General features: G+C 37.7%; 1 protein-coding gene across 4 annotated transcripts in view; it reads left to right on the plus strand.

Annotated features, from left to right (window-relative positions):
* The window catches only part of LOC138000714 (gamma-aminobutyric acid receptor subunit beta-3-like), a 31,499-nt gene that overhangs the window by 6,922 nt on the left and 12,077 nt on the right, over window positions 1-12,500 (plus strand). The window contains exons 1-6 of one of the 4 annotated variants that reach the window (XM_068847325.1): window positions 1,938-2,047; window positions 4,682-4,801; window positions 5,425-5,522; window positions 6,580-6,647; window positions 8,035-8,261; window positions 9,808-9,890. In XM_068847325.1, coding sequence (XP_068703426.1) covers window positions 4,713-4,801; window positions 5,425-5,522; window positions 6,580-6,647; window positions 8,035-8,261; window positions 9,808-9,890 — 565 coding nt within the window. In that variant the 5' untranslated portion in view covers window positions 1,938-2,047; window positions 4,682-4,712. Of the gene's footprint in view, window positions 1-1,937; window positions 2,048-3,319; window positions 3,566-3,776; window positions 3,961-4,681; window positions 4,802-5,424; window positions 5,523-6,579; window positions 6,648-8,034; window positions 8,262-9,807; window positions 9,891-12,500 lie in introns of those variants that run through there. The other 3 variants (XM_068847327.1, XM_068847326.1, XM_068847324.1) reach the window with 3 other exon arrangements.

Raw genomic sequence — 12,500 nt, forward strand, 5'->3', positions numbered from 1 at the left:
TGCTGTAATTTGTTCGGACAATTTACAAGTGCAACCAGTATAGAAAGTTCAGAGGACCAAAATACCACCAATTCCGTGTCCTATTCTTACAGCACTTGGTTTAGGCTCTTGGACGCCTGAAACAAGTGCTGTGAGATTTGGTCTCTGGTATATATCGCCCTTATCTGAAACGTTTAGAAAACCCGGCGTTGCGGCCGCCTTTTACACCAAACAGATTTAGCATCGCGTTTGCGGAAACAGCAATAATCTGGATGAAAAGGAAAGGAAAGGAACTTTATTTTAGTGTCTAATCTTCTAGCGCTGGAGCACTAATGAGGACACTGTAAACTAAAATCATCAAATTAATCCAGATCAAATCAAATATTGGTTTTTGAAGCTGGAGCAGAGGGCAAAACCGGATTACCCATGGAAAAACCTCCCGCTGCAGAGTAGAGAACCAACAGACGAAGCCCACATATGACGCAGAGTCTGGGAATCGAATCCGGGCCACATTGGTGGGAGGCAAGTGTTTTCATCACTGCGCCATCCCTGCACCCCAGTGAAATTGATGAAACTGATGAAAGTGATGAAATCGGAGGTAAAAAGCAAAAAAAAGGTGTTTCAGTTTGGCTCATTTCTTGCCTTTACGGAGTCTACAGGTATCGAGCAAGAATTCAAAACGGAGAGACAAAAATGGAAGGAAATTTTCATGCTTTTAGAACAAACAACGGCCTCCAGTTTGCTGTTTCTAAATCTCTGTGCATTTTTTGTTGTTGTTGTTCATTTGATAGGAATACATCTGCAGTGGAAAACGACAGTGTATTTACTACCTTGTTTGTTTTTCGTACAAAAACAAACGACTTTGTTAGAATTAAAATAGGGTTCAACCCTCGGAGTATTGGTCGCGGCACGTAACATGCCTCAGTCCTCAGTTCCGCTTCTTCTTTTCGGGGAGGGAGGGGAGGGACCTCAAAATCCCGAGGTGATATAAATAAAGATTAATGTTAAAAAGGCTCTACTAACTGATAGTACGCTAAAATAAATCAGTTTGGAGTAGATATCACGGAAATTTAAAATGGTTCCACCTCTTGTTATACTTTGGCGAATTAAAATGGAAGTAGCGAAAACCTTAATATTTAACATTTTGACTAATTACAGCGGTCATGATAAAAAGCTTTCTCAATGAAAGTTTATTGACAAGATATTGTTATCGGTCTGTTTACTTCGAATTCAAGGCCGAATGTATGCATGCAAAAATAAAATTAGCTAAAGGCTATGTCATTTAAAAGCCTTGATGTTTGAAGAATATTTTGTTTTATATAATAACCAAATCAATGCGCGCGCTCTGATTGGTCTATCAGCTATGTTTTATGGTGGCAGTAAACTCATGGACTCATGGAAAAATCGAGCGTCTTCTGAAGCAAGCAATAGAACACAAGTTTCTATGGTTTATAGGCTGATAAACCACTTGGAATGTTGGAAGAACACTCGAAAAATTCTTAAATCACTCGCCTGCGGCTCGTGATTTACGCATTCTTCCGTGTTCTACCGACATCCCGCGTGCTTTATCAGCCTATAAACCATAGAAACTTGTGGTCTATTGCTTAAATAATCTATATTTTCTATTGATCACTTAACATGGAATATGTGAGCGAAAACAAAAATTGTTGGTGCACATTATGGTGAAAGAGACACGAAATGCTCGGCCTCTTTTATACGTTCCTGTCAAACTTCATAATGATGTGTAATCTTTGCCTATTTTTATGGTGCTGATAAAACAGCCAGCTAATCTCTTGCGTGGGTAAATCAGAAATAATTAAAAAGCTTACTTAAAATCGTCTCCCTTTCAAAGTCATTAAGATGTTTTTGAAAGATAACGATTTGTTGAAACCAGAAACACTACTGAAGCAATATTTTACTTGCAACTAATGCGGAGATTCTCAATGACTGATTAAGTATGCGCACTGTAGGACTCCAGACTCCTGCGAGTTCTTGACCTAAAGACCCTCACAGAGGAATTTTCAATGGAATATCGGTAGAAAAGCCGGGCTTTGCGGACCATCAAAAGGTTGGTGGAAGTGTACTTGCTACAACAATTCCTTTTGTGCCCAGGAGAGTTCATTTTTGTTTTTGAGATATTCTAACATAATTTAGAAGTTTATTGAAACTGGACTTGCAGTCAGGTGGAATCATCACGACCGCGAACGCTTTACCAGCGAAATGAAACGCTGGTGGCCGAGCTTTTTTGGTTTTCGGAAGATGATTTGCGCTCCGATCTCAGCATTGACCTCTTACGGTGTAAATGGAGGTCTCTCTAATCGAACACGAAGAGGAACAGTTACGACCTGACTCTTCTGAAGATGACCGTGGAGTTTTATTCCCTTAATATTTTTTTGAATTATTAATGTTGAAAAAGAAAGCCCTTCGCAGTAAGTAACCAACAATTTCATTTCTTTTGAAGCACTTTACCCAAAGATCAAGTAATTACCATTGAAAGTTTTCGTTGACTTGCCGTTTTCGCTCGTTTTCCTTTGGGCGCTGTGTATGGTTTTGTTGTCACTTGAACTTGTCACAGAGTATTGTCATTAAGAATTTTAAAAAAATTAGTTAGAAAAGGTTGACTTCTGTTTGTAAAAATAATGCCAAAACGGGTAAGATAATTCGGCTCAGGGAAGGAGAGATGGACGCAATGTAATAGCCTTCCCGTTCTGAATTTTTCCACCTTCCATCACTGACGATGTAATAAAGTTGGCCCGGTTTACTTTAGAAAATGAAGTCCATCAAATTTGCAAGGGTCGTATATAACCCGAAGCGCTTGTTCCTTGAACACATGGGACGTTTCCTTTTTAACTTCTTTTTTTTTTGTAATGTTAGGAACTAAGACGAGTTTGAGCATTTTGAGAGTAATTTAGCTGTTGTGACAAAAACACGTACATAAAGAAACACTTGTTTTTCAAATCAGCGAAGCTGATATTTGCAGCCGATTGTTTGGCTTTTCAACTCATGAATTTCCTATTTTCCAATTTCAATTGTTCTTTCAATGTTGAGCTGGTTTGTACTCATTTTAGTATAATTCTTCATTCTTCTTCTGTTGCTACAGTTTAAAATTATATAATTTTTGAATTCTGAGTGGATTTGCATATGATTGTCAGCTGGCGTTTGAAATGAACTTGCTTCTGCCATGAATTTGATGCAGACAGGCCAACGTACGTTTGCATTAATTTGGTAACCACTGCCCCGACATTACGAGGAAATATTACATTATATTCGGGTGCAATTATGAATAAGTCATTGCAAATTAATATCCTTGTGTTACTCGATGAATTTCATCACACTCAGAAAAGTCGCTTTTTAATGTTAATCCCACGAAGTAAAATTACAGAATCATAGAAAGTCAAGATGGAAACTTGAAAATTACAACGGCACGTTTTCCTGTTACTCCACTGTAAAACGCTGCGTTTGCGAAAAGATTATCTTATTTTTTAGATAAGTAAACAACAAGTCTGAATTTTATCAATGACTTTCCCGTTTCAATTTCCGTTTCACAAACTTCAGAGCTTCAAAACAGTTGAACAAAGAGGAAAAGGTATGATTTGAAACGTGAAGTAGGTTTACTCTCAAGGGATTTCCTTCCGTCTTATCATCAGACTGAACTTCCTGTCAAGTCTTGGGGGCTTGCTTCTACACCTGCTGTGGGATTTTTAGTTCTTATGTTTCAAACATACATTATTTAACTTATAAAAAGACATCAACGTCATCGTAATATTTTCTTTTGGCTTAATTTAAGTTTATATTAAGGAACTTCTTCCGATTTCTTATCGAAACCTAATGGCATTACTAGTTTTGATTGTCAAAATTGACCATCCCCGCAACATGAATAGTATTCCAGACTTTTCACAATAGTTGTGATCTTCGAAAGCATTCGACCTCGAAGAACAATAATATTTGTATTGTCAAACACAGGCAACTCCAAAACCCATGGTAAGTTTGTGAACTGACTGACGTTTTTGAAGTGAAAGATCCAGTTTGAATAGTTTAAATTCTGTTTCCACGGAGTTTCCGGCTTCATTGCGTTTTGATTCTTCGAAGGAAATGATATACGAAATGAATCATATATTGAATGACATATTGAACTGCGATATGATCTGGGCCATATCGCATGGCCCCTGTGATATGTTCTATGTGATATGATATGGTTTTGGTATCGATGTGAGTCAAGTATTTTTGTCTTTATTCGTAACCTTTTCTAGTTTATTTTATCTGTAGTAACTTTCGATTACCGGATACTGTTGCACTCACGAGATTAACTGACCGCAATCTGACATTTTCCTTGGCACATTAATTCAATAGCATTTCCATTTCTCATAAATCTTTTTACAGTAGGTATGGCGCAATACGAGTCATAGGACTACATTATTCTTACAGCACTTTAAACTAAATTGGCTCACGTAAATTCGATTCCTTTTTCTAGATCTGTTGCCTTAATTTTCTCTGAATCTTAAAAAAAAAAGGTTTTCTGGCAAGGGTATGCCCTTTCTTATCTCTAAGATTTTGAGATAGTAGTTCTCAAATAATGTTACTGGTAGGATTCGGAAAACACATCCCTAAGAAGGCCCCCCACCCCTCCCCCTTTTCTCTCTCTCTCTCTCTATCTAGTCTATCTACTTTGCGAACATCTAATCTTAAGACGTTTTGTTTTCAGTGCACTTACTTGTCCTAGTGCCTGTTCAAGAATGTCGCTTGACTATGAAAGACTTCATTCGTATTTGATTCCATTGGCCATTGTTCTTTTTAGTGATCAGCTCCTTGCCAACACTTCGAGGTAGGTCTCGTATAATAATAATAATAATAATAATAATAATAATAATAATAATTATTATTATTATTATTATTATAATAATAATAACTTTATTTCCATGATAAAAATATTTACAAACATTAAAATATCTCCAAAAGGTAAGAACTATAAATTTACAAGCAATTAAGTATTTCTCTATTTTAAAACTTCAAAAAAAGAAAATAATAATAATAATAATAATAATAACAAACTTTATTGAGCACTCTTTCATGCAAACTTGAATCTTACATGTATCTGGTAAAAATAAGTAATAATAATAATGATAATAATAAAACTCAAATTAAATTAAAAATTTAAATTAAAAATTTAAATGCCGGCGGTGGCGACATTAATCCGGCAATCGTCAAGAGAGTTATAATAATAATAATAATAATAATAATAATAATACTTCAATCATTTACGGCATTTACGGCTATTTCTTTCAGAAGCGTTTTAGACCAGGGTTTCTTTTGTTATTATGGTTTCTCCAACAGCGTGGTTTCATGTCGAGAGGTTTCATCACATCCTTCGCCAAACTACCTAAAAAATTGACCTACGTAGTATCATTCTAGTATCAAAATGAGCCTTCTGTAACATTTTTGTTCTAGTCACGACAAGTCGGAATCAGATGTCTACAAAAACTCCACTTGGTTATTGGAAACGCTTTTAAAGGACTACGACAGACGAATCAGACCTGGTGTGAAAGGTGGGTTAATATTTCAAATAAACAGCACCTGTACCTTCATGAGAGGTTGTTAAACGGCTATAACTCAAATTGTTTTACCGTTATATTCTTACGGAAGGAAGGGGTTGAGGCACTCGGGCTTGATGACAGCACGCATGATGACTGATCAGTTAAGCTTAAGATTAATTGCTGAGCTAATTTTGGATTGAGACTATTTTACGGCCGAGTCGTATGCAGGGGCGGGGGGGGGGGGGAATTTTTAAAAATATTTTCCTCAGAACAGGTTCCACAAGTGTTGAATAGTTTCAGTGAAATTCCCATACCGTATTAAAGAGCACTCTCTATTATCGATGCCACATAAATATCGAAATATATGGTCACATTGAAATCTGATTGTTGTTCAATCCATTGTACATGTAACAATCATTTGGATCCTCATTGTTCTTTTTTAAAGAATTACCGTTAACTTGATAAGTAATATTTTAATTAGTGTATCAATAAATATCTAGTTGCGTCACCTATCTACTTTTTCATATTCCCCACGTCTTTAATTGACCATAATCGTATTCTCAGTATTGGACTGGAACTGTAGCTTGCAATGGAGGCTAATGCGGGAGAATCTTTTCAAATGCAAATACTTTTTAACATATCCCCCCCCCCCCCCCCTTCACCATTAGCCTCCATTGCAAACTTTTTCCAGTGCAATACTATGAGTACCAATATGGTCTACCTTAGCCTTCGAAATCGTATGATTATTTCCTTTGCGAGTTGCTTACAACAGCAGGGATGGCGCAGTGATGAGAGCACTCGCCTTCAAACAATGTTGCCCGGGTTCGACTCCTAGACTTGGGGTTGTATTTGGGTCGAGTTGAATGGTTCGCTACTCTGCTTAAAGAGGTTTTTTCTTTGAGTGCTCTGGTTTTTCCTCACTGCTCAAAACCATGTTTGCTTTGATTTTAGGGTTACAGGGTTATTAGTCGTAAAACTGTTCCGTGCTACCCTCTTAAAGTCATTAATTCAATTCCTTCAGGGGCGTTGATATCCAGATAAGTTTATTTCTTTTTTCTCAAACCTTTAGGTACTCCAGGGCAAATCCGAGTTGACATGTATGTTACCAATATTTGGGCCATGGAAGAAGTTAAAATGGTACGTATTAAAAGGCAGGGTCACGCCATTTTAGTCTAACTTCAAAACACTAAAATACGTCTTTGCATCAATGAAGATCTAAAAGTGATGCTGTAGTTTTGTTGTCAATAACCATTAAAGTGCACTGAAGCTATTCTTTCTTTTTTGCCTGAGAGTGGACGTGGTAACCGGTAAGGCCGAAGCCATAACCACATGCATTCGAAAACAGGATGTTTTAGATCAGTTCTCCGCTAACACGGGATTCCTGTGGTGATCTCTCCGGTAAAGGACGTAGCCCGGAATACTTATATAAGCACTGTCGATGTAGCTGTGCAACCAGGACTCTGTAATAACACCGACATCCATGCCGCTCGTCGTCAATTGTTCAGAAAATTCATCGAGATTTTTCTTGATCGACCTGGCTTTAACCATGTAGAAACTGGGAAGTCGGCAGGCTTTCGCGGTTTGACCAGCACACTGGGTGTCTTTAGAAAGCCGCCAAAAATTAATGCGAATACTTCTTTGTACCATAAATATATTTTATATCTTGTCATTGGGTTGTCAGGAGTGATGTACGTGTGAGCTAATGTACTTTTGATTTTGACCTCAAAACAGCGAATTTAGCATGACAGTGCCCCTTTAAAATAGATAAATCTGTAAAATTAATTTATTAATAAATTAAACATACTAGTAAAGAGTGGAATAGATAAATGAATAAACTAAAATAAAGGATGAAGTGCAAAATCATCTATCCCCTTGTACGTTTCATTTGTCTGTTAGGAAACTTCTTTTGATCAAAACACTCAATTCTATCTTAATTTTTTGACGTCCATTTCTAAAATGCCACCTTTCTCCCATCCCAGCAGTATGCAGGGGGGTACATGTCATTTAAAAATAAAAATATATATATGTCAGTTTAGTGATTAACAACAAAGCATCCGAACCAGTAATAGGAAGACCTGTCATTGATTCTGTGGTGAATGGACAAATACGGGCAATTTACTTTGCGAACCTTGTTCTAAACCTCTCTCATCTAAAACTCACAAAATGTCTCTTAAGCTCGACTTCTGTTAAGTAATTATCAGATTTTTCTCGAATATTCCCGAGTCATAACTGGTAAATAAATCCCTTCATTATTTACATCCTTCATTATTTACCAATTTGTCAAGCTTTCCTATGTTTAAGAACAAAGTGCTAGAGTTTTTATTAAAATAGTTTCTGAGTTAGTTCCTGCCGCACTCCTTCGTAGCCCTTATTTTTGTTTAATATTGTGATCTCGAGGTGGCCTCTCCTATAAGCCTGGTGGTTTCCTGAGGTCTCCTCGCCTAACAACCTGCTGTATGCTTTTTTAAAATCTGTGATACACATAAAGGCAAATAAATGATGATGATGATTTTCACATTTGCAGGAATTTACAATTGACATTTATTTGCGGCAATATTGGAGAGATGAACGACTAGCCTTTGCTCATTTGACCTCTGACCCTATCCTAACCCTGAGCAGTAACATTAACAAACAAATCTGGATTCCAAGTACTTATTTTCTCAACACTAAGAGAGCGTATATGCATGACGTGACAACAGAGAACTACCTTCTCCAGATTCGACCCAATGGAAGCATATTTTACAGCGTAAGGTAAGAAAAGTCAGCCACCTTAACGGTGGTTAGAATCGAATAGGGCATACCAATGTTCGCTGTTTCTCTTGCTGTTGCAGCTCCTAAGTTACGTTTTTGGGGTCTTTATCTCTTAAATTTCACTTAACAGGGATTAAAGGCAATGAAGCTGTCTGATATGTTTGAAAAAAAGATTTTTTTTTTTTGGCATTCTGACCAATTTAACCAAGAGAAAATGAGGGGACAGAGAGGGAGGCTGCCGGTCCAGCCCTTGGGATATGTCATGTCCACGAAAGTTATTTTTAGACGATCGGAAGTCTTTGTTCTAGCGGAAGTCTGTCTTCCGAGACGTCCGCATGCAGGCCAACCTCGGCCTGATGTTTGAAAGAAAATAAATATTCATCAGCCTTCCACGTGCGTTGTAAATTCTTATAATTAGCATGACAACAACATCATTAAGGCTTCTCTACGCAATTGCAAAAATTGCGCTCATAACTGCGAAGATCATAGTTTCACTTAACAACATTAACATAGGAAAAGAAAGCAGGTCCGAATCATAACAAGGTCAACACCAGGTTCACTTTCATTTAAAGGCCAGGTAACTAAGCACAAAACTGTAAAGAGGTCTATTGAACTGCCGTAAGAAAAAAAATGTAAATGTAAATGTTTTGTTTATAGTGGAAGTGCACTGAACTATCAAGCTAGTTCACAGGCACCCCATTCAACCGCATGCAAACCCATCACCCCAACCCTGCCTAAGAAGAAAGAGAAGGAATGGAACTTTATTTAAGTGTCTAGTCTTCTAGCGCAGACAGCAAATTAGAGCAAATCAAATGAAATGTTGGTTTTTGATGTGTAAAACCAGAGTATCCGGAGAAAAACCTCTCGCTGCAGAGTAGAGAACCAACAAACTCAACCAGCAATTTCAAGAGGAAGACTATTTATTTTAGCTCCGCTTTTTCATTTAAAGTTCCGCCATTACTTGGTACGGGTGCGGTTCCGGCCGATAACCTTTCAGCGATCTGGCTCGAGGAGAAGGGGACGTCATTTACTCACTACCTTGAAAAGTGATTGGCTCGCTGCACCCTAGTCAAAAACAAAAGACTAAAGAATTGAAACGATGACTAGGACTTAAAAACAATAGAAGCTGCTTACAATACCAAACAAAAGCAGGTTACAAGAGCTGCTAAACTACTGCCTAAAAGTGCAGTGTGTGAATTCGACTTAATTAGTGTGCAGCAGGAGAGTTTTTCATTCGTATTTTTCATACTAATTAAGCCGCCTTCACACAGAGCATTTTTAATGAGCTAGTGACTAAATGACGTCACTTTCTCCTCGATCCTTATCTGTCAAAACCACGCCAAGTATTAAGCACAAGAATGTTCGAAATGTGAGAAACACCCGAGGCGATTTTTGATTGTAGTAGCCTTTAATCGTACGGAGAGTTATTTATTCAGTTGACATTCATGTACGTGCTGCCGACCAAAGTTTTTTCCCCCTGTTCCTTGGTTCCTTGGCGAACTTGTTGTCTGCTAACTCAAAAGCTTCTTGTTCTGTTTGTTTTCAGACTTACGATTTCTACGTCATGTAAGCTGAATTTACGTAAATTTCCTCATGACACGCAAAGGTGTACTCTGGCTTTAGAGAGTTGTAAGTACTCAGTGAAATTTGTCAATCCATCAGTCATTTAGTGACAACAAAGAACAGAAATGAGCGCTACACACCGATAGCCTTGGTTCGTGTGGGGGGGGGGGGGGAGGGAACGGAGGAGAGGGGGGAGGAGGTAGCGACGGACTAGAAATGGTTTGTATAACCGCTTGTCAAATCCTCGGTTTTCACATGAGGTCACGGCCACCATGTTGGTGCCTCTAAACAAAGAAAGGACGGCCATATTGTTGCCTCGACCAAATGCTCCGGGAATTAAACTCTATTGTTATGCAAACGGTTTCTTTGTTTTCAGTGAAAAACATGGCTGTTGAGTGAAAACCAACAATTGAATAAGTCAAAAGATATAAAGTAAAAAGTAACGATAGGGATATCAATATATCACACAAGAATAGTCATAAGGGAATCTTTGATGACGTCATTGTTTACATTTTGTTTCATAAACATACGAGTTTGCTCACAGAAGGCATCATGCTATTTACAAATTGACTTCAAAAGGTAAAAGAGCTTGTTTATTTCAGTGAAATATGCTATTTTATGCCTTTCAGCTTTGATAAGGAGCGAGTTATCAGCCAAGAAAAACTGATCAGTTCTCAGGTGGCAAAACAACTAATGATCACATTTTGAATTTTCGAAGGATCATTCCCCGTATATACATATATATATGAAAACAAGCCAATTGTCCTTTTAGCGAATTTGCTCAGAAGATAAAATTCGTATCCCCGCGCGGCCATGTCATATCCTCTATATATATCCAGCCCGGGTAGAATAATTCAGTTGTTAAAACTCCAGGATCAACAACTCTTCCATGTTGATTTTATTTGGCGTTTGTCGGCCATTTTTTTCACAGCTGAAAAAAATGTTGCTCGCTTTATTGCTGACGCATTCCTTGACCATATTTGGTACCGCAGGTATATGAACTGATAGCCCGCGTCCGGCGAGCCAATGAATTGCTGGAAATCTGATAACCGTAGTTCAGTTTTTTTGATAATCATAGCTCATAGCTCAAATCACATTTCAATGGTTTTCTTCTGCAAATGTTTAGATAGAGTGTTGTTGAGATAACTTTGTGTGTATAGACTAAAACATTTTTTTTTTCAATCTCGCTATTCAATCATTTCAATCTCGCTATTCATCTCGATTTCAAAGTATAATCACTCGGCAACAAAGAACATTAAACGCTGGAAAAGGACGGTTACTAGACTGCAAAACAGTCGGTTTTCTCGCACTTAGGGCTTGTGAGGCGAGGAGAAAACGCTCCAGTCTCACTCTTCGTTTTCACCCTCGCTCCAGACCTTTCGCTCAAAAAAAACGGATTCGTCCAACGCAAAAATACGTCTGTTTTGCAGTCTAGTCGGTTACCAAATTTCACGACAAAGCTAACTATTTTAAAATTTAAAACCTAGCCTTAATTAAGCTAGCTTAGGCCTAATTACCCCTCAGCAATAAATAAATCTTTTTTTTGAGAGAGAGCACTTTCTCTATCTTCAGTTGTGAAGTGGTTCCCATAGAGTTGAAACTCCGTGGACAAATCCTATCCACGGGTATGATTTTTATCTTCCCTTTTTTTTCTCTGCTACCACAAGTCCTGGGACACAGTGTCCGAATTTATCAAATATACACAATTCCGAGCAAATTAGAAATTGTGCACATATCAGATAGACATGTTGAACAGTTACATGATCACACAGGAGTAAAAGGGTACGCAGAAATGAATGCAGGAAAAAGTATCGATAGTTTCACAAGTCAGAGAAACTATCGATAATAAAAATTGCAAAATTACTGACCAATATGAAATAAGTTGAAAAATGGTAGGCGAATCAATGTAAACATCCTCAGAAAGATACAAACATACTATGTGCAAAATATAAATTTGCAAGGAAAGCAAGAATTATGAGAATATCAATAGTTACTTAGCTCTGAGGAGATTTAGATTCAATTGGCCCAATATATGCATAGATTTACCAAAGACACAAGGCTTATCCAAAATTTGGTAAAAGTAACTTTTGGTTGTCTTTTGATGTTAGGTTGTCTTCCTTATTCCTATGAGGGAATATTAGGTTAGACTTCGTTCTGTTCCGTGAGGATTAATTTATAATTTAACTCTTTTAAAGTATACGTCACTATAGCGTTATTTTATAGTCTATCCTCCGCTTGAGCCTCCAGTTGCAGCATAGCATTTCTGCTCGATGTCAAAGGACCTGTTCTTCTTCTGATTGACTTACTGGGGTGCCGTTAATAATCCGTAATAGTCAAGGAAAATAACTTCCCTCTGCCAACTTGGCTTAGCCGCCATTATGACACGGGACCCGTCCCGAATATTTCCAGGAGCCCGTGACGTTGTATTTGTGGAAAGGCATTTTTAGAGACCGAGTTATCTTTAGATTGTTTTTCCCGCGAAACCAGACCGTTCCAGCTTATCACAAGTCTTGAATGAGAAACTATTCGAAACCATTCGTTTTGGTCCGTTATAGTTCCTTCGGGCTAATACATAGACTTCTGTAAACGATGACGTCAGAGAGTAGGAACGTGAGCAAGGAATGAAAACATGCATTTTAAAATAGAATGGGGAAAAGCCTGGTTAAACTTTAAAAT

The sequence above is a fragment of the Montipora foliosa genome, chromosome 4 (genome assembly GCF_036669935.1).
Source record: "Montipora foliosa isolate CH-2021 chromosome 4, ASM3666993v2, whole genome shotgun sequence".
Taxonomy (NCBI): domain Eukaryota; kingdom Metazoa; phylum Cnidaria; class Anthozoa; order Scleractinia; family Acroporidae; genus Montipora; species Montipora foliosa.